This window comes from Brassica oleracea, chromosome C8, assembly GCF_000695525.1.
Source record: "Brassica oleracea var. oleracea cultivar TO1000 chromosome C8, BOL, whole genome shotgun sequence".
Taxonomy (NCBI): domain Eukaryota; kingdom Viridiplantae; phylum Streptophyta; class Magnoliopsida; order Brassicales; family Brassicaceae; genus Brassica; species Brassica oleracea.
The window spans coordinates 10,583,825-10,604,225 of NC_027755.1; the positions used below are offsets into that span (position 1 = coordinate 10,583,825).

At 39.8% G+C, this 20,401-nt stretch overlaps 3 protein-coding genes across 7 annotated transcripts; 2 read left to right on the forward strand and 1 right to left on the reverse strand.

Annotated features, from left to right (window-relative positions):
• The first annotated feature begins 1,145 nt into the window (after positions 1 to 1,145).
• On the forward strand, positions 1,146 to 3,078 carry LOC106308184 (alkylated DNA repair protein alkB homolog 8). 2 transcript variants are annotated; one of them, XM_013745319.1, is made up of 6 exons: positions 1,146 to 1,555; positions 1,821 to 1,916; positions 2,020 to 2,235; positions 2,307 to 2,588; positions 2,697 to 2,762; positions 2,843 to 3,078. In XM_013745319.1, exons 1-6 carry the CDS (start codon positions 1,166 to 1,168, stop codon positions 2,909 to 2,911), a joined length of 1,119 nt encoding a protein of 372 aa, XP_013600773.1. In that variant the 5' UTR covers positions 1,146 to 1,165; the 3' UTR covers positions 2,912 to 3,078. The 2 variants fall into 2 exon arrangements, with proteins under 2 accessions (XP_013600773.1, XP_013600772.1); XM_013745318.1 differs by having other exon boundaries at positions 1,147 to 1,555; positions 1,815 to 1,916.
• Positions 3,079 to 3,240: 162 nt separating this feature from the next.
• Positions 3,241 to 11,249, forward strand: LOC106312051 (carbon catabolite repressor protein 4 homolog 4-like). Of its 2 annotated transcripts, none has more exons than XM_013749424.1 (10): positions 3,241 to 3,352; positions 3,565 to 3,680; positions 3,795 to 3,835; positions 4,042 to 4,091; positions 9,717 to 9,786; positions 9,931 to 10,055; positions 10,141 to 10,244; positions 10,338 to 10,479; positions 10,551 to 10,698; positions 10,769 to 11,249. In XM_013749424.1, exons 1-10 carry the CDS (start codon positions 3,294 to 3,296, stop codon positions 11,075 to 11,077), a joined length of 1,164 nt encoding a protein of 387 aa, XP_013604878.1. In that variant the 5' UTR covers positions 3,241 to 3,293; the 3' UTR covers positions 11,078 to 11,249. The 2 variants fall into 2 exon arrangements, with proteins under 2 accessions (XP_013604878.1, XP_013604879.1); XM_013749425.1 differs by having other exon boundaries at positions 10,341 to 10,479.
• Positions 11,250 to 11,702: 453 nt separating this feature from the next.
• On the reverse strand, positions 11,703 to 17,660 carry LOC106312049 (phospholipase SGR2-like). Of its 3 annotated transcripts, none has more exons than XR_001264132.1 (23): positions 17,494 to 17,660; positions 17,178 to 17,393; positions 16,980 to 17,080; positions 16,640 to 16,834; positions 16,331 to 16,486; positions 16,114 to 16,185; positions 15,870 to 16,022; positions 15,670 to 15,720; positions 15,386 to 15,556; positions 15,139 to 15,288; positions 14,909 to 14,974; positions 14,328 to 14,801; positions 14,071 to 14,131; positions 13,874 to 13,977; positions 13,710 to 13,782; positions 13,503 to 13,605; positions 13,312 to 13,405; positions 13,176 to 13,238; positions 13,043 to 13,091; positions 12,834 to 12,937; positions 12,664 to 12,710; positions 11,872 to 12,580; positions 11,703 to 11,761 (listed from the first exon to the last, which is right to left on the reverse strand). XR_001264132.1 is itself a non-coding variant. In XM_013749423.1 (23 exons), exons 2-23 carry the CDS (start codon positions 17,374 to 17,376, stop codon positions 12,328 to 12,330), a joined length of 2,628 nt encoding a protein of 875 aa, XP_013604877.1. In that variant the 5' UTR covers positions 17,377 to 17,393; positions 17,494 to 17,660; the 3' UTR covers positions 12,143 to 12,327. The 3 variants fall into 3 exon arrangements, 2 of the variants coding, with proteins under 2 accessions (XP_013604877.1, XP_013604876.1); XM_013749423.1 differs by lacking the exon at positions 11,703 to 11,761 and having other exon boundaries at positions 12,143 to 12,580; positions 14,328 to 14,395; positions 14,507 to 14,801; XM_013749422.1 differs by lacking the exon at positions 11,703 to 11,761 and having other exon boundaries at positions 12,143 to 12,580; positions 17,178 to 17,402; positions 17,494 to 17,655.
• Between the last annotated feature and the right edge of the window lie 2,741 nt (positions 17,661 to 20,401).

A 20,401-nucleotide genomic window follows, 5' to 3' on the forward strand; every position in this document is an offset into this window, starting at 1 on the left:
CGGCTAAGCTGAGATGAGCTGATTCAGTAGTATCAGTCTGATTCGGACAAGGCGGTTAGAGTTGTCGACTGGATCAGTCAGCTCTAGCTCGAGTTTCGTTTAAGTAAAACTGGCGGGAACAGTTAAAATCCAAAAAGGGGAAAACTCGCGTTGGAACGCTTTGGAGCGCGGGGTGGCGGTTACGGATTAAGAGCCGCGTGTAAAATAAGCGGGAATGGTTAACTTGGCAGTTTCTCGGGTCTAAACCGCCCAACTGCCCATTTTAATCGTCTCCTTTGTCTTATTTCGCCATTTCTGTACGGAAAGGGGAAGAAAGAACCAGAGAGAAACTCTGAGAGAGAAAAGTCTGATTAAGGGAGAGTTTTCGATATTTGGCTGGATTGATCAAGTCCGAGTCAAGAACGATCGTTTGTGGGGTGAATCCGACTGTCTGAACGATCGAAGATCCTACGGAAACCGCTCAAGAGGTGTCAGAAGAGACTGAATCAAACAGAACAAATCGACTCTAAGACAAAGGTGAGTGCGTGACCGTAGCCTATCGTACTGAATCGTAGTCTGATTGATAGGAATGTTCTATGTACTGATTGCTTGTCTAATTCGAATTATCTGCTAAGTTCTGGCTTGGTCCGAACAGTCGGTTCCTTCCATCGACGCATCTGGATCAGATCATGCGCCTAGAGCCGTATTGGCCTGCTAGGGCTTGACTGAATCTGATGGCGCTTTGGCTTGGAACGATTGGGTCGGCTAAGTAACTGACTGATGATAAGCATGTCCATTTATTGACTGATTGACTCGATTGTTTTACTTGGTTGAGTGGGACGGAATGACCGCTCTCACTAAGCATGTTGTTTGCTTATGCCTCTTTGTTTGGATGCAGATCATGACCAGACCCGAAAGGGTAATGACATAGCTTGAACGCGAGATAAGGGCAGAAAGGAAGGATGGTGGGTTTGGGTAGATATAGGATGAGATTAACATGTAATAGCCTATAGCGAACTGACTTGTTAACTCGAACCTCAGATTATCTATTCAAATCGTATTATGCTTTACTTGAATGTCTGAAAAAGAACTAACACTCTGAAATAATTCTAAGTAAGAAAAAAATGAAAACGGCCTAAATCTGATCAAGGAAGTCGAGCCAGACTCGTACTGATGTTACGAAAAAATGGGTCGGGTCCTTTCGAAAACCCCAAGTCGGTCGGAGGAAGTGAGGAACCACAAGGAACAGTCTCTGGTTAGGAAAATGGTGCAGCCCCGATTCGTCCGTCCGTCGCCTTCCTCCGGCACCGGAGAATCCAACTCATCCAATCTGTACGTCGCGAATTGCGGGCCGGCGGTTGGACTTTCGCACGACGCGATAGGGGCGGTGTTCTCTGCTTTCGGTGAAGTGAAGGGCGTCTACCCGGCGGACGAGAGCGGCGTTCGTGTCATCATCTCTTTCGCGGATCCGTTCTCCGCGAAATCCGCTCTAGAATCCTTGAGTGGTCGGCCATGTCCGGACCTCGATGGACGGACTCTACATATTCGACACTCTGTTCTTCAGTTACCTTCCCAGGTAGGTACTCCCAGTTACATTTGTGCTTTCAAAGTTTTGATCTTTAATGTTGATGTTGGGTTTAAAGATAAAGACAGAACCTTTGTGTCTTGTATTAGTGATTCGGTTGCGATGAGCATTCTTTTTCAACTTCACTTGCACCGATTTGTTCTTTTATGTAACGTTATGTTAATGTTGGGTTAAAGACAGAAACTTTGTGTCTTGTCTGTGATTCGGTTGCAATTAGCATTCACTTGCTCACTGTTCTATTTTTGCTTAGACGCAGGTGAACGAATGCGTCCCAGTGTCTTTGTCTGGTTCAGATTTGAATATCCCAGGGCTCTTCCTGTTACCTGATTTTGTCACTGCTGAAGAAGAACAGGTACTATCTGTGATGTGCTTTAAGGTCTAGTATGCACTTGATGATCATGATGATCTCTTCTCTACCTATTTTGTTGCTGCTTATCGTTCTCTGTCTCTATCAGCAATTGCTTGCGGCTGTTGATACTCAGCCTTGGATCGGTCTCGCCAAACGGCGTGTTCAACACTATGGATATGAGTTTTGTTACGGGACAAGAAATGTTGATACCAAGAACCGTCTCGGAGAGCTTCCACCGTTTGTTTCTCCTATACTCCAAAGAATCTCATTGTTCCCGAACCTTGACTACGACCCAGCAAGCTTGAAACTAGACCAGTTAACGGTACATCATCAACACTAGACTCTTTATAATGCTTTTGAACTACATTGATGGCTGAGGAATTCTTGTTGTAGGTAAATGAGTACCCATCTGGTGTGGGTTTATCACCTCACATTGACACACATTCAGCGTTTGAAGATTGCATTTTCAGCCTTTCCTTAGCTGGTCCTTGCATTATGGAGTTCAGAAGATACTCTGCTTCCACCTGGAAAGTAACCTCAACCAGCACGGATGAAGAAGAGAAGCCAGATACCTCCACTTGCATCAAGAAAGCTTTATATCTTCCTCCTCGGTCTATGCTCCTATTATCCGGGGAAGCTCGCTACGCTTGGAATCATTACATTCCACATCACAAGGTTTGTATACTACTCACCAAAACCTCTGTTTGTTTGTCTTGGCTTCAATCTCTCCTTTGAGATAACTTTGACCTCAACTCTTCTATCTACTGCTGTGTTCTCTAATAGATTGACAAGGTGAAGGATAAAGTGATCAGGAGAAGTCCGAGAAGGGTATCTTTCACATTGCGGAAGGTATAATATTATCGACAACTTTCTAGACGATGGTGTGACCAATTAATTCAGAAAGATTGATAACTTTTTTTTGGCTGCAGGTGAGAAATCATCCTTGCAGGTGTGAGTTCCCACAATACTGTGACTCTCAACAACAAAAACATAACTGAGGCAAAGGAGAAATTAAGTGAAATGATTTTTGAAATGTAGAAGTTTGAGTATCAAACTCTCAACTCTATAAATGTAGATTTCTTTTTTATGTCATCCAGCAACAATACTACCAATTATAGAGACTATTATGCACGATATCTAATGATTCAAACAGTTGTGTTTGTAATTTGTAATATCAAATTGCAAAGGAAAAAAGAATTCTAAGAGAAAATATTGGTTATATTTGACTGATATCAAATTTAAGGTTCATTGCATGATTTTTAAAAAGTAAAGGGGACGGAATAAAAATATTTTCCTAGTTTTTCAGCAGACTGTATATTTCATTTTGAACCCTCTCGAGTCAAAGGCCAAACAAAAGCTGGTTTAATTAGTACTCTACAGATGTTTAACAATACTCTTCTGCTTCATCTTCCTCCTCCCATTCCTCCTTCTTTAGCCAGGTGGGTTGTTTCCTTATTTGTACTTTCGAATTCACTAATGTGACCAAATCGAGAGAAAAAAATGAACAAAATTTTATCCTCTCGAATCTTTGATTTTAGTGGGCTGATACTTAATAATAGGCAATGATTGACTGATTCGGCCTCTTTTAATTTCAACCTAAATATTGATAATTTTCATAGCTTTGTTGACCCTTTTGATTTTGATTGAACAGTTGTCGAGCCAGCAGGAAGATTCTTTCGAAAAGGATGACTACTGCAATGGATCCTAAAGTTGGAAAATTTGAATCTGTTGAAGGAGCTGATCTTAATTCAATCAGTAAACCTGATGGTATGTTCTTGTGGTTTCTATAAATGTCTATGTTAGAAATAAAAGATGGTAAAAAACTTGTAAGTATGTAATTTTCGAGTTGGCGAATGTGATGAGAGTTTTAATTGTTTGCAGGCATCAGATTCCGTCTCGTTTCCTATAACATACTAGCTCAGGTATTCAAATAATCAAAGGTCTTTCATAATGATTTGACAAAAAAAAAATTTGTATTCTAATTCACATCAAAACTGAGTCCTTGTATTGTGTGTTTTAAGACTTTAAAATTTATAGATAAATGTAGTTTCTTTTACCTTTTTTTGTTTGTTTGTTTGGTTCATGTGATTTCTCATCTTTTTGAGCTTATTCTTTTCCTTTCTTTTAGGTTTATGTGAAGAGCTCCCTTTTCCCACACTCTCCACCTGCCTGCCTCAAGTATGTTTCTCAGTTTTGAAATCCAGTTTTTTCTTACATTAGTCAAACCCCCTTTGTGATCAATAGCCTAGAATATAAACACTTAACTCAAGATTTGCCTCTAAAAAGTTTATTTCCGATCATGATTACAAGCCAAAAGTACTAAAACAATAATGGATCCTATTGAGTGTCCAAGAACTTTGGCGATTAGGGTTTCAAGGTGGTTTCTTCCCCAAGGCAGCTTGCCGGCGCCGCCAAAGGTTTACCGATGGGGGCTCCGGCTAATTCCGACTCGTCTGAGATGGGCTCTCCGCCTATTTTGACTCCGGTTCCTTCAAAAGGCAATTGGGTTAGAGCGGTTCAAGGTGAACAGAAAGGTCTAAAGAGGTACGAGGTTAACGTGGTGATGAAGGATGGAGTGGGATCGATCTTGGTTCCTGATGAAGTGAAGGATGCATCTCCCTTATGGGATGAATTTCTTATGGGAAAGTTTTTGGACAAAGCACCTCACATCGCTAAAGGCCATGCCATAGTGAATAAGATTTGGGGTTTGGGAGATAAAACACAGATGGTGGAGGTGTATATTATCAACTCGAACACTATGAAGTTTAGGGTTCCAAACTCTTCAACGAGGAAACACATCCTTCGTCGGGGTATGTGGAATTTGGCTGGTATTCCAGTGGTTATGTCTAACTAGTCCCCTTTCATTGAGGAGGATCAACCAGAAGAGAAATCCATCCCGTTATGGGTACATCTCTAACATGTCCCAATGAATATGGTATCTTGGAAGGGTTTGAGTTTGATAACAAGTCCAGTGGGAGTTCCTGTTAGGCTCCACCCGGAAACAGCACAATGTGTCGATTTGAAGTTGCAAAGAATATTTGTGAATGCTGATCTCACAAAAGAACTTCCTAAATCGATGAGTTTCAACCTAAACGGTAAAGAGACTCTTGTCGAGTATATCTACCCTTGGCTCCCCTCGAGGTGCTCTAACTGTATGAAGTGGGGCCATCTGGAGCAGGCATGCTTGGCTCCAAAGAAGGTTTTGAAAGAAAAAACAAATGTAGAGGTGGAAGAACAAACAAATGTAGAGGTGGAAGATGGTGAAATTGTGGGTTCATCAATTAATGAGATTGATAACTTGGAGGAACAAGCTGATACGCAGAGAGAGGAGGTTCCTACTTCAGATCAGTTAAAGGATAAGGAAGAAGAGCAGAGTATGGAGTCTGATGGGGTGAATGATAGGACTCGGGTGGTGGATGTGGAAGCAGAGGAAAATATGGGTTTAACAGAAGTAACAGTGAGGAGTCAATCAGCGGAAGCGATTACCCCAAAGGAGCTGGAGTGGTCTGATGTGTCCCCAGGGAAAGCTAGTAGATCACCTAAGAAGATGACAGAGCCTGAACAGGTCTTGACTACCTCAAGATTCTCGGTTCTTGCTTCAACGGAGGAGGAAGAGGAGGTTAATGAGGATACCGTCCAGGAGGGTCTGTAGATTCTGTTCAGGAAGGTTCTGAGACTGCTGAAAACCCTATGTCAGTAGATACGCAGAGGAAGATTAATCAAACAAGAGAGAAGGACCAAACTGTGGTTATCATGCGGCAGTCTCTACCAAGAGACTCTAAAGATAAGCACAAGTTTCTATCTGACCCGAGTGCTCAGAAAGCCAAGGAGGGTGCACCTCTGGCTTCGAGCAAAAAGTCCACTCGCAAAAATAATTGATGTCTGGTTTCTTCTGGAACATCAGAGGACTCAATAAAAAAACTAAACACTCTGTAGTTCGAGAATGGATCAGAAAGTGATCGTTCCAGTTTGGCTGTCTACTGGAGACGAAAGTAAAGGAAACAAAAGCAAATCGTATTGCTGAATCAATTTTTGGTGATTGGTCTTTCCTGTCTAATTATGAAAATAATAGGTTGGGAAGGATTTGGATTGTCTGGAGTCCGAAGGTTAGAGTGACTCCATGTTTTAAGAGTGGCCAAGTAATCACTTGTGCCATCTTACTGGATGGGATGGCTGAAGAAATATTTTGTTCTTTTGTTTATGCTGCTAACACATGGAAGAGAGAAGGGAGCTATGGCAGGATCTGAAATCTCATCAGGACTCACCTATGATAAGGAACAAGCCATGGTTGGTTTTTGGAGATTTTAATGAGATATTGGATGAAGAAGAGCACTCAGGGAATGAGGACATGTCGTTGGTGTCAAATGGGATGAGAGAATTTCAAAGCATGGCCAACTATTGCTCGCTTATTGACATGTCTTATCAAGGTCCCAAGCTCACTTGGAGCAATAAAAGGGACAATGACTTGATTTGCAAGAAACTGGATCGTACCTTGATGAATGATTCATGGCTGCAGAAGTTCCCTTAAGCTTATTGTGTCTTTGAGGCGGGAGGTTGCTCTGATCATATGCGCTGTAGGATTGTGATCCAGGAGGGGGTGGCTAAAGTTCGAAAACCTTTTAAATTCATTAATGCTATTGCTGAGTTCCCGGAGTTCCTTCCTTTGGTTAAAGATTTTTGGGCTACTACGGATCCTCTCTTTAACTCTACTTCTGCTTTGCACCGCCTGTCAAAGAAGTTGAAGCTGATGAAACCTCTTCTGCGGCAGCAAAGTTCATATTGGGGAAATAGAGAAGAAAACAAAGGAGGCTTGGGGTATCCTCTGTGATCGCCAAAATACTACTATGCTCAACCCAACACAAGAGAATATGAGAGAGGAGTCACTAGCCCATGATCGCTGGAATTTTCTTTCTACTCTTGAAGAGAAAATTCTCAGTCAAAAGGCAAAAGCTCATTGGTTGGGCATTGGAGATGGCAACAATAAGCAATTTCATAGAGCCGCCAGAGTTAGAGAGGTTCGTAACGCGATCAGAGAGATCCATAAAGAAGATGGTACAATAGCAAAACATCAAGAAGAAATTAAGGAGGAGGCAGTGAGGCATTTTTCTCTGTTCCTATCGCACAAGCCGGATGATTTCATAGGCATTCTAGAAGCAGAACTTAAACAACTTTTGGGGTTTGAATGCGAAGAAACAGATATGCGGTTCTTAGATAAGGAGGTATCAGAGGAGGAGATTACAAAAGTTTTATTTGCAATGGCAGCCAACAAGTCCCCAGGACCTGATGGGTTTACTTGCGAATTCTATAAATCAGCTTGGCCGGTTATTGGAAAAGACTTCGTTGTAGCAGTTCAGTCTTTCTTTACAAGAGGCTTTCTACCCAAAGGAATAAACTCTACTATCTTAGCCCTTGTACCAAAGAAAGATGAAGCAACAAAAATGGGAGATTACAGATCCATCTCATGTTGTAATGTCTTATACAAGGTACTTTCAAAGATTTTGGCGAACAGGTTAAAAAAGATACTCCCAAAGTTCATCTCCACGAATCAGTCAGCGTTTGTCAAAGACCGCCTGCTCATGGAGAATGTTTTGCTAGCTTCTGAGCTTGTCAAGAGCTACCACAAGCCAACAATATCATCTAGATGTGCGGTAAAGATCGATATCTCCAAGGCTTTCGATTCAGTTCAGTGGCCTTTTCTGCTGTCTATTCTCTCTGCGATAAATCTCCCGGAAAAATTTGTTCTTTGGGTGAAGAAGTGTATTGAACTGGCCTCCTTTTCGGTTCAGATCAATGGAGAACTAGCTAGTTACTTTAATAGTTCCAGAGGGCTTCGTCAAGGATGTTCTCTCTCCCCATATCTGTTTGTTATCTGTATGGAGGTGCTGTCTAAGTTGCTAAATAAAGTAGCTTTGGAGAAGAAAATAGGATATCATCCTTACTGTTAAGAGGTCCAGTTGACCCATCTCTGTTTCGCAGATGACTTATTGGTATTCTCAGATGGCAAAAAGAGCTCGGTGGAAGGGATTCTCGAAGTCTTTAAAGATTTCGCTGGTATGTCAGGCTTACATGTAAGTCTGGAAAAGTCTACTTTGTTCTTGGCTGGAGTATGTGAAGACAGAGAGGCCATATTGGAGCAGTTTCCTTTTGAGATTGGGACTCTTCCGGTTCGTTATCTTGGGGTTCCTCTCTTAACAAAGCGTATGACATCGAGTGACTATTCCCCTCTGGTAAACAGAGTCAAGAAACGTATAACAACTTGGACGGCACGGCAGCTCTCCTTTGCAGGCCGCCTGCAACTTATAGGCTCTGTGATCCACAGTATAACAAACTTCTGGATGTCGGTTTATAGGCTCCCGAAACAGTGCATTAAAGAGATCAATCAGCTTTGTTCATCGATCTTATGGTCTGGTCCGGCTATGTGTACAACAAAAGCCAAGATATCTTGGGACAACGTATGTAGACCGAAAGAGGAGGGAGGTTTAGGGTTACGGTCGTTGTCTGAAACAAACAAGGTATGTTGTCTCAAGCTCATCTGGCGTATACTGTCGCAGACTACTCTTATGGGTCAAATGGGTTCAGCGGTATCTGATAAGAAAGGGCTCCTTCTGGAGTATCAGCGACACAAGCTCTCTAGGTTCTTGGATTTGGAAGAAGCTATTGAAGTATAGAGCTCTGGCCAGATCTTTTGTACAAGTAGAAATAAGAAGTGGAACTCCTACTTCTTTCTGGTTTGATGAGTGGTCCCCCTTGGGGAGGATAATAGACCTCACCGAAATGCAAGGTTGCATCGCGCTTGGGATCAATCTCAACGCCACCGTCGAGTTTGTTATTCAAAACTACCGGAGCCGCCGCTACAGAGCAAAACACTTGATCACCATTGATAAGGAGATCCTGAAGTTGAGAGCCCAGGGGCTTACAGAAGAGGACGATGTGGTTAAGTGGAAAGGGAAAGGCAATGTGTTTCGACCTTGTTTCGACACACACCAAACTTGGAACTCTATTCGAGTGCCGCAGTCAAAAGTTCAGTGGTATAAGGGTCTCTGGTTTGCTGGATCAACTCCAAAGTGCTCTGTTATGTCTTGGGTTGCTGTACATAATCGCCTGGCAACAGGAGATAGGCTGCTGCAGTGGAACTCTCAGGCAAACGCTCAGTGTATCCTCTGTAACTCTGCAGTCGAATCCCGAAATCATCTTTTCTTTAGCTGCACCTTCACAGAGACTATTTGGAGGAACCTTACAAGGAAGCTACTTGGACAGAACTACTCACACATATGGAGTCAAGTTCTTGATCTTATATCGACACACACTGTCTCAGGGGAGACAAGGTTCCTCCTAAGATACACTTTTCAAGTTTCAGTGCACAGTATTTGGCTGGAGAGAAATGGTAGGAGACACAGCAAGGTTCAGAGACCTCCGAGCATTCTTATCAAGTTCATCGACAAGCAAATACGAAACAGAATCAGTTCACTCCGGGGACGAGCTGGAACATCTTTCAACAACGCGATGGTGGTTTGGTTTTCGTCTAGAGATTAGACGGGCTCTACTCCACAAAATTTGTTTCAAAACTATCACACAAGCTTAAACTCAAGTTGCATTAGTTTGTACAAAAGCTTTTTTTGATCTGAATAAATTTAACATTCTTTCAAAAAAAAAGTGTCCAAGAACTTTACCTAGAAACAGCCTCACTATGTTTGGTTTTGCTCCCAGTAGTGATCTTTTTAATATACATGTACTTTGCAAGTATCCTAAAATTGTTAAGATACTTGCAGTAAATGAGACCTGCTCTTCCTTTTTGTGCCGCAGATGGAAAGCTCGTTCACATGCCATTCTCAGCGTTCTGAAAAAACTCCAGGCTGACTTCTTTTGTTTGCAGGTTTGTTCTTGTCAGCTTTCTTCTTTTGAGTTTTTGGTTAGAAATTTAGAAACCCTTCTTCTCATGAGACCAAACTACATCTTAGTTATCCATTGGACAGTCTCCACTAGGTAGGTAGTTAATATTGTTACATATTTCTCTCAGGAAGTAGATGAGTACGATAGCTTTTACAGAAAAAACATGGAGTCTCTGGGCTACTCTGGAATTTATATTCAGAGAACTGGGCAGAGAAAGCGTGATGGTTGTGCAATCTTCTTCAAGCCTAGCTGGTATATGATTAAAAACACTAGTCGTGTTTCCATTTTAGTGCAGAAACCTTAATCTGATAGAAACAAGACTCTTATTTGGATTTAGTGCAGAATTGGTCACCAAAGAACGGATCGAATACAATGATCTTTTGGACGAACAGAAGATTGAGACCTCCAACGAAGCAAAAGGTGATGAAAAAGAAGCGAAAGGTATCTAATATGTCAACTTCTTTGTGGTGATTCTTTTATATCTCAAACATCATTTACCAATTTCTTATCTACTCATGTTCCCTTCAAACAAAAAAGAACATTCTGGAAAAGACAGCCGTGACCTTAATGATCCACAAGTGAGACTAAAACGCGATTGTGTTGGGATAATGGCTGCTTTTAGGATCAACAAGCCGTTTCATCACATGGTCATCGTGGCCAACACACATCTTTACTGGTAAAAAAACAACTCTTGTTACCACCTATTAGTTAAAGCATGTCTCATTCTCATGTTTGCTTTCTTTCTAGGGACCCGGAGCTGGCTGATGTGAAGCTTGCTCAAGCCAAGTATCTACTTTCACGACTAGCTCAGTTCAAGACGCTAATATCAGATGAATTCGAGTGCACACCTTCGTTGCTACTTGCTGGTGACTTCAATTCAATCCCTGGGGATATGGTTTGATTCAATTCCTTGCCTTTAGTTCTACACTTTAAATCTATTTTCTCAATTGTTTTGTTGTTTTCAGGTGTATAGTTACCTAGTATCAGGTTATAAGAAACCTGCAGAGACCATAGAAGAAGAAGAAGTGGCTCCTATTCCTATGTGTAGTGTCTATGAAGTGACAAGAGGAGAGCCTAAGTTCACAAACTGCACTCCAGGCTTCACAAACACACTTGATTACATCTTCTTCTCTCCTTCAGACTTCATCAAACCTGTGAGTATCCTCCAACTACCTGAACCCGAATCTCCGGATGTTGTTGGTTTCTTACCTAATGATCATCACCCAAGTGACCATTTACCTATAGGGGCTGAGTTTGAGATCAGTCGTGAATAGAAAGTTTTGTTTCCATAGCTTCATTTTTGAATTGTGTTCTAGCAGTGAAACATACACAATACAGAAGTGTTGAAAGACTTGCATCAGTTTTCTCAACAAACTTTAAATCTACATTTTTTTCTGGTTCTTAAAGAAGATTTGAATTTTCTATAGAAAAGATTTATTGTCATGACATGTTTACATATGATGATCTCGTGGAATAAGATTCCAGCCGATCATAATCTACCTTATCTATCAACCACTAAAGTATGGTACTGCTGCACAAACTTTTTTTTTACCTATTGAAACTCAAAATGAACATGTTTGATGTGTGTTTCACCGAACAGTTCATGGATCATAGTCAAAGCTTCTGGAAACAACCCGCAAAAGTTCAAGCCTTTCTCTATTACTCTCGACCTTCTTTCCGGTGGCCTAGTTTTACTTCAACACCAAGCAATCTCACTTACTATTAACCTTTGATTGAATCGTAAAACCCCTCAAAACATCTCCCGGCCGAGCCAATAGCTATCTGAAAAATCTGGATTTTTACAATAAAACCTGCAACATGGGCTGGGCTGACTTGTTGACGGTAAAGGAAGACTGAGAGTCTGAGACCATTACCTCGAGCTACAGAGGCAATGTATTACCTCGAGCTACATTGGCAACGTCTTGTCTGTAGCTGTAGGTGAAACCACCGACGAAAATCTGAAACAAAACCATATGTCAGGGATAGCAAACATAGACACAAATGGATTACTGAACTGACAATCAGTACTCATTCACAGATTTGATACATTGTATCGAGAGTCGCCGACCTGGACTGATGTTAGCTCGGGTATTTCTCGGACAAGGACCCGCTTTGATCTTGTCTTCAGGACGACTGAACTGGATTTTGGACTGGGCGCTCCCTTACTTGGAACTGGCAACCTAGCGCCTGTAATGATGGCTCGTGGTCGGTCTCTGCTATTGTGTGGCCTGAACTCGGAGCAGCTTTAGAGTCTTAACTCGGTTTTTTAAGCCAATGTCTGCTAAAATCTTCCAACCACGGACCTGAAAAAATGAACACAGCTAACAGCAAAACAATATGCCCAAAGGAAGAAGCTCTCTTTATTATCTGTAAAATTATAGTTACAATGAGACAAACCAATAGTCTTGAGTATTCTTTTTTTCACATTTCCTGCATCACATGTTACTTATGCACGGTAAACAAAAACAAAATCAGGGAGCTATTTTGCTGGACTTCAGATATTTAAACCTATGGTCAAAAGTGTTTAAGGCTTCTTCAGATATTTCTTGGCTTCTGCAGAGAAGCTTCTTGCGATTTCTTTATTGGAGAATGTTAAAGGAAGCTCTTCATCAGCATCATCAGTCTCTCCTCTGTCTATCCAGCTATGAGGTCTACTTGAGTCTTTTGGACTATCATCTCCTTCTCTGGATTCCATGGGCGAGTTTGGTTCGTCTGGTAACTCACGATATAAGTGTTTGATTATGAACAGAGCAGTATCATTATCTCTCCAATAGTTTCTGCACAATATATATTACAGTCATTTGAGTTCTTACTTCTAAACGTAGATGTGATGTTTTCATCAATGAAGAATTTCACTTACGTATGAGCTCCTATAGCTTGTAGATACGGATGCTTAAAAGTTTTTTCCTGCATCACCCAAAGAGTCAGTCAATTATTATCTGAAAACTAGCATGCTTAAGCCAAATCCAAAAGAATATTAAAAGGCTATTAATTAGGTGATGAATGATGATGCATCATGATTTCTTCTACCTGTAGCATGTGATCTATTCGACCATCTCGAGTTCCAGTCAACCTTTCCATCATTAAGGAACCATAGGACCTTCCATCCTTTTCGTCATCGGTTTCTTCAGTCTCTGTTCAAGGAACATTAGAAAGTAGATGGATGGATTCATCAACTGTGGAGATGCCATTTGGAGCCATCATATGGGAGTGAAAAAATGAGCAAATCGAACTTTTACCTTCTAGTTCATCCGAGCTTTTGGATTGGCAAATAGTGAGAACTCTTGTCTGCATGACAATTAAAGATGAGGCTTGTGTATGTTGAATCGCAAAAGATTAAAAAAAACTAAGTAGAAGTCTGGGAACACACACCCTTGCTGAAACAAAATGATTCATTAATCTCTGTGAACGCTCCGCAAAATCCTCTTTGAAATCCTATCGAACATTGCAGCAAACAAAATTAGAAGAAGCAGGAAACAGGAACACTAAACCATAAGATTTTAATTACCTGTAATCCAATATGCAACCGCTTGCCACCTCTGTGGTAAGGAACAAGAACAGGTCGTTTGGGAAGGTACTCTTTGCAGACAAGTGGCTCCACTCTGCACGCATGAAACACAATAACACTGTCAAAATAACGTAATATAAGGAGAGACCATAAACTAGCTAGAATACTTTTTTATTCCTATGAAGACCAACCTATACGCAACAGGATCATAGGGGTGAAAAATGTTGAACATTCGACGACAAGCTGGCATCTCTTCAATAACATTTCCCTCTTCCCAGTAATCTTTTCCCTTACCTAAGACATGTTAAACAGCTTTTACATTTAAAAAAAAAAGGAGACTTTATAATTGGATAGCAGAGCAAATAACGTACAAGAAAACTCTACTCAACAAGTATTACCTATCCCAAGACGTATATTTCGAAGGGCAAGGAAGACTCCAAGAGGAGAGCCAACTGCAAAGAAAGTGTCAACCTGAGCAGGATATACAGTTAAAAGTTAGGCTGACACTTTTTGCATTGTGGTTCGAATGAGATTGAAAAATATTAAGTATACGATCCCAGACCTTGAACTCCAGCTTTCGGTATTTGATATAAGGAGTAAAGCTAGAAGGTGCAGTGGCATCTTTAGTTGGCGCCTTCTCAGGTATCATAGATGTCTTGGTTTTTTCTGTTGATAACACCATTTCATATCATCAGTAAGATGTACATGCAAGAAGTTCCAAATACGGGAAAGATAAAAGTGGAGGTTCAGAAATAATACCATCGGTTATTCTGGCATTTTCTGATTGCAGTTGCGCTACTTTTGACCTCAATGATTTAACCTGGGATTAAAAATAAAAATAACTATTTTTTTGTTTTGTTCAATCCGCAAACAAGCTGGAGAAAAACTTCCACAGAACAGAAACCTAAGGAAGTATGAGATGCTGTGAACACAAATGCTGAAAGCTTGCAAGAACCTAAGCTACAAAATTTAATCAAAGGACTGAAAATTTGAAAATTAGAAGTGGTAGTATTTACCTCTTCCTGCAATAACTTGATCATCTCCTCGTTTTTAGAATTTTCACATTTTTTCTCCCATGATTGTCCTGGAAAAGAAGAAGAATCATACGTTCTACAGTCAGCTCCATCTGGTCCATCCTGTGAGGAAATAGCAGCACTAACGATGTCCACTACAGAATCAGAGACCAACGAAGGACCTTCTTGAATGACATCTTGATGCTCCAACAACGTTGTTTTTTTATCCATCATGTCATTATCTTCACCTGTGATTTCCTCGGTGTTATTCAACTGGTTAGATTTCTCTGGCTCAATTTTTGATGATTGATGCGAACTACAAGGTTCATCAGCGCTAGCTTGAATTGGAGGAGATTCTTCATCTGGAAAGAATTTCTTGTATACTGCATCCATTGGAAATGGGGATGACAAATTGTGCTGATGACATAAGATGTCATAGGAGAGAACACTCCCCAGAGAATGTCCATATATGGAAATCTGTATAATAAATGTCCATGAACAGAACATGAGTTTGTTTAATTTAATGGAAGCTTACACTAGTCACAGATTGATGAAATGCAATAGACTTATAACGAGATATGCACCTTTCCATCATAGTCCGGGTTTCTCTTTATAAATTTCAGATACAGTTTATTGAGCTGGTTTGAGACCTGAAAGATGTAAACAAGCACAGATTATAATGATGCAGAAGATGATAGTAACAATGTCTAATAAGCTATTAGGCTGTTCAAAAATTCTAAAACTAAATCACAAACTAGATTCAGTTTGGCACTACTAAAACAAAAAGAGTATCAAAGTTGGGAAATTGCAATACCGAATCAATAATAGCCTGACAATAAATGGGGCTCATGTAGTATAACACATCATGAACAGTTGCGCTCAGCATCTCTCGCAAACGCCGTACACCGTCTAAAGTACATTTATCAACAGCAGCTTCACCACTTAGCTTTAAACCCTTCCTCCACTACAAAAAACAATATAGAAAGAAAGAATAAATGAAGTAAAATCATACTATACAAAGATAAACCAGAAAAAAAAAAGATTTATATATAGAGAGATACCTGGCATGGGATGAAAAGGACTCTTTGAGTGCCGAGCTGATGAGAGGTTAGATGACGTTCCCCTAAACCTGCTGTGATTTGGCGAAAGTTTCCAACGTCGTCAACAAGATTAGACTTTTCACCTTTTTGGCCAATACCATGAACCATGAATACAAGATGTCTAACAGGGACCTGGACATAATAACACACAGCACAAAAAAATTGAGATATTCTGAAAATAGTTTGACAACAGAGATCAGATGCTCTATATGCAATTCATTGGAAACGAGTATACTAAGACATACTTGTGAACAATAGTCATCCATTTCTTCCTCCTTTTGTTGGCGTACTTCTTCCTGAACAGAAGCAAAATAAATATGATTCGATTGCAGGAACTCTTAATCAGCAAACACAAAAATAAAGCTTACTCAGTGAGCTTTCACAATTTCTAATGAGACCTTAGAAAAGAAATGTGAGAATAAGTTCCAGAATAATTTGTAAGAACCTGTGTAGGTTTAGGAGAGTAGGAGCCTGCATAACCGCGTCTCAACTTAATTCCATTGCCAGTATAGCCAACAATGCCAGAGAGCCCAGAGGGATCCACATTAAGCCAAGCTTCCCATGTATTATCCTCCCCAGTAAAGAGAGCATGAAGTCCCTACATTAACAACTTGGGATCATATCATCTATGCAATCACTCAACTGAAAAGAAAATTACAATTTTCATACCCATGAACTCAAGTACATACCAGACTGGAACCCTGCAAATCGACACGAGCTGCAAACAACCCAGAGGGTTGGAACCTTCTTCTATGCCAAACCTAACAAAACACCAACCTAAATTGGTCAATTGTTATCATCTACAATTTATATCAACAAGTTTCAGGAAATCTCAACAAATAGGAAAAAGCATCAATTGTTTATAGGCCATAAAATCAAAATGTATTGCACAGAAAGATAGCTAACCTTGTTAAGATAAGAAATCTCCAACTGTTCAGCAACAGTTTCTGGAATTGGAAGCCAGTCTAGGCCACCTTTACGAGCAAACCAGTGGCCTCTAAGCACGCGCCGGTTATCTCCATTCCAGTACACGGGAAAGCAATGCCTCCTTACCAAGTCCACCTACAGCATTCCGGTTCCTTGATCAGAAATGGACTGAAACCTCAACGGTCTTTACCTCATACAGGAAAATTCTAATGGGTTCCTAATGGTTCAACAATGTTAATTTTGACAGGAAAATTCTAAGATACTATCTTTAAACCTCAAAGGTTTTACCTCATATAGCCCACCCTTAACAGGTACACCAACCCTCTCCTCTTCGAGTGCATATAGACTAGAGGACACAGAAGCTTCTGAGAGAGTTTCAGTAGAGTGCTTGTTCGATTTACTTTTAGGATTAAGTTGTGGAATAGGGCCTTGACTGCATTCTGCATACTCTTTCCACCAGAGTGAAAGTAACTCATCCTCTCTCTATAGCAAAAATTGCCCAACACAAATTATAACAAACGACAGTTCCATTCAAATCTTGAACCAAAGAGCCAAATAGTCAAGAACATGTAGAGATAAACAAATACATTGTAAAACTAAAAAAGAGCTTAAAAAGAAGGAGAAGAACCTGGAGGAAAGAAGCCTCAATGGCAAGAGAATCCCTCATCCCAAAACGGAAATACTCACTCTTTCCTACTACATCAGTGCCAGGTACTGAAGCAGCTAACTCTGCAGAAAAAAAAAAAAAAGAGGATAAAAACTTTTAAAAGGAGTATGAATCAATCTCTTGTCCCAAAATTACAAGAAAGGCAAATAAAAGACTGACCGTGTTCAGCCAAAGAAACCTTACAGAAGTACCAACGAACATCACTCCCATCTGAAGGACTTGTGGTCTGAGCGAGATACTTTTGCCTGCCACGGCATTGCTCGATTACGTCTTCTAACCTGGCGATGTTGGAAGGAGTGTTCTTCAGCAAATCCGGAGAGGTTGTATTAACCGCAGGGGTGCGCTCTGTATCTTCCATCTCATCAGAAATAAAACCTAAAATCACTAGTCAGAATCAACAAGAAAGTCTGACTGATTTCGAATTTCGAATTATCATGACAAAACCCTACAGAGAAATTCTATAATAAAATCGTACCGAACGAATATTGATCGATTATCTTTGAAGAATCACGTGAAGAACTGGCAAGAGAAGGAAAGATTTAGAACGGAGAAGAAGAACTAATTCAACACGAAAAAGGCTGTTTGCAAAAGAAAGAGTGACAGCTGGGTAAATCGAATTGAAGGTTTGTTTTTGCAAAGAAGACCCAAACTTTGCTTAAGCGGGTTGCGCGCACTATCATCTAATCAACAATTGCCACGTGGATGCCATGTCAGCATTTCGCAGCCGAACCCATTTAGCTATGGGTTTCGATTTAAGGCCAAGCTCATTCTTAAACAAATGTGGCTTATCAAGTACCAAACGGGTATGGAGAGGTGACATCTATCTATACATTCTTTAATACTGAGTTCATGTGATAATTAATGAATGATTAACGGTCAGAAATCTCAGTTCATATTAAAAGTTAATCGACGTCAAAATAATGTTACAACTGCCAGACGAGTTCGATATTCTAATAGAGCTCGCTACCTAAGTAAATGTTTTGAAACCCCAAAAGCTCCAAATAAAACTTCTCTACAACATTTATATAGCTGAAACTGTTTTGATACAAGTGTGAGACGAGTTCGATATTCGATGTAAACCGATCCGTCTTAGTTCTTCAAGAATTTACAAAAACGTCATCGTTTGAAGTTTAATTTTGTAAGAGTCGTTCTTGACGTAAGGCCAAATGAAACGGTCTGTAAGAAAAATCAAATACCTCATGGCAAAAAAATTTTCACTACGGCTTCTTGAGGAACATAACTTTGAAATCACACTCCACATGTGACTGTTAATCTCGGCTATACAGCTCATACGATAGGTTAAGACTTAAGATCAATGAAGATAAAATTAATAGTAACCAAAGTCAATGTTGACTTGATCAAAGTAGTGTTGATTTTCTTTGGGATTTTGATGGGTTTTTGTTCTTTTATGTTTTGTTGACTTTTTAACTGGTTCTCAAACGACTGGATCAGATCTTTGAATCAAGATTGGAGTGGAGTGGAGTGAAATTCGTCTCCAATAGTCTCCATGTCTCAACATCATTTGAGCAATGAAAAAGACATTTCACATGTGAAGCCTGACTGCATGAGGAAAGATTGGAAAGAACAAAAACTCAAGCAAGAGTCTTCTATAGAAAATGCTTAAGTTTATCCATTATTTGAATCTTCTATTCTCTTTGATTGTAAATGTTTTGAAACCCCAAAAATCTCCATATATACTTTTTTTTCCGAACATTTATATTGTTGAACTGTTTTGATATTCTATATTATGGACTTCAATTTCTTCGCAAACCAACCTTTCTCAGCTCTTTAAGGATTTTACGAAAATGTCACGGTTTTCAATTTAACTTTGTAAGAACCGTTTTTGGAACAAGACTAATTGAAACGATCCGAAAAAAAAATCAAATACTTCATGGCGAAGATTTTCACTGCATCTTTTTGAAGAATACAATTTTGAAATCAGACTCCACATGTAACTGTTAATCTTGGTTAAATAGCTTATCTGATAGGTTAAGATTAGGGATGTTACCATGGGTTTATACCCATGAGTTTACCCAAACCCATAAGTAACGGGCTGAGTTTCTACCCTTCAATAAATAAATGGGTTTTATATGGGTTAATAATTTTTGGGTTTATACTAATTTGGGTAAACCCAACAGAGTAACTGGGTACCCAGAGACCTATTAAAAAAATTAAAACGTCGTCGTCCGTAAACGTTTCGTCGTCTTCTCTTTCTACCTAATCAAAAGCTTCGTCGTCTCTCTCTCTCTCTCGGTTCTGATTTCTCTGCTGTGCAGGAAGCAGATCTCTGGTAGAAAACCCATCACACGATCATGTACTCTGTCTTTCTATCTCTCTTGCTCTGTTTATCTCTCTCTTTTCCTCTGTCTCTGTGTATATTTTTTTGTCTCTCTGTGATAATGGCGTATGGTCTGGTGCTTTCGACAAAAGTAATGGCGTGTGGTCTCTGTGATAATGGTGTTTTCTGTTAACGATATGAGCAGTAATGATAATGGTATCTTGTCTGATTTTAGACTTGGTTCTAGTTGCTGTTCTTGTCTGATTTTAGAAGTTAAAAGCTGTTATATATGATGTTCTTGTCTGATTTTAACAGATTAGATTTGGTTCTAGTTGCTGTTCTTGTCTGATTTTAGAAGTTAAAAGCTGTTATATATGATGTTCTTGTCTGATTTTAGAAGTTCATAACTGGTTCTAGTTGATGTTCTTGTCTGATTTTGTATTCTTATCTTATTACTATGTTTTATGTCAGGATCTTTTTGAACTTGAGAGGAGTATCCTACATGGTTCAGATAACACAAAGTCAAGTTTGGAATTGTATTTGGAAAAGCCCAGGCTAGGGTTAAAAGCTTTTGCAGATATAGAAGTTTTGAATTATTGGAAAGAGAACGGGCATCGCCATGGTGATTTAGCTTCCCTAGCATTAGATCTTCTCAGTATCCCAATAACTACAGTGGCATCAGAGTCTGCTTTTAGTATTGGAGGTCGTGTGTTAACTCCATTCCGAAACCGGCTTCTCCCGAAAACTGTGCAAGCATTAATTTGCACTCGTAACTGGCTTCGAGGTTATGCAGACTTTGAAGGTAAAATATTGATTTTCATTTGAGAAGATTATGTTATATATATTTGACTAAGTTATATTTTAAATTCTAGGTGATATTGAAAAATTCTTTGATGATGATGAGGAAGCTACACGATGAGATTCAAGTGTGAGAGCTTGAGATTCAAGTGTGAGAGCTTGAGATTCAAGTGATGTTTTATGTTTTCACTTATATTATGAGACCATCTTGTTTTTTTTTTGTGTTAAGACTTGGATAAACCAAAGTTTTACTTTGTTATCTAGAATTTGAGCAACTTAACTTGTCTGGTAACCAAAGTTTTACTTT

Bases quoted from the DNA above. Each gene is read 5' to 3' on its own strand.
- LOC106312051 (XM_013749424.1), top strand. From the start codon at position 3,294: ATGTTTAACAATACTCTTCTGCTTCATCTTCCTCCTCCCATTCCTCCT. The intron at 3,681-3,794 runs GTATGTTCTTGT...AATTGTTTGCAG, and splicing joins TTCAATCAGTAAACCTGATG to GCATCAGATTCCGTCTCGTT. The intron at 4,092-9,716 runs GTATGTTTCTCA...TTTGTGCCGCAG, and splicing joins TCTCCACCTGCCTGCCTCAA to ATGGAAAGCTCGTTCACATG.
- LOC106312049 (XM_013749422.1), bottom strand. From the start codon at position 17,376: ATGGAAGATACAGAGCGCACCCCTGCGGTTAATACAACCTCTCCGGAT. The intron at 13,606-13,709 runs GTAATACTTGTT...AACATGTCTTAG, and splicing joins AAATATACGTCTTGGGATAG to GTAAGGGAAAAGATTACTGG. The intron at 12,938-13,042 runs GTAAAAGTTCGA...TTCCTTGAACAG, and splicing joins AAGCTCGGATGAACTAGAAG to AGACTGAAGAAACCGATGAC.
- LOC106308184 (XM_013745318.1), top strand. From the start codon at position 1,166: ATGGGTCGGGTCCTTTCGAAAACCCCAAGTCGGTCGGAGGAAGTGAGG. The intron at 1,556-1,814 runs GTAGGTACTCCC...ATTTTTGCTTAG, and splicing joins TTCTTCAGTTACCTTCCCAG to ACGCAGGTGAACGAATGCGT. The intron at 2,589-2,696 runs GTTTGTATACTA...GTTCTCTAATAG, and splicing joins ATTACATTCCACATCACAAG to ATTGACAAGGTGAAGGATAA.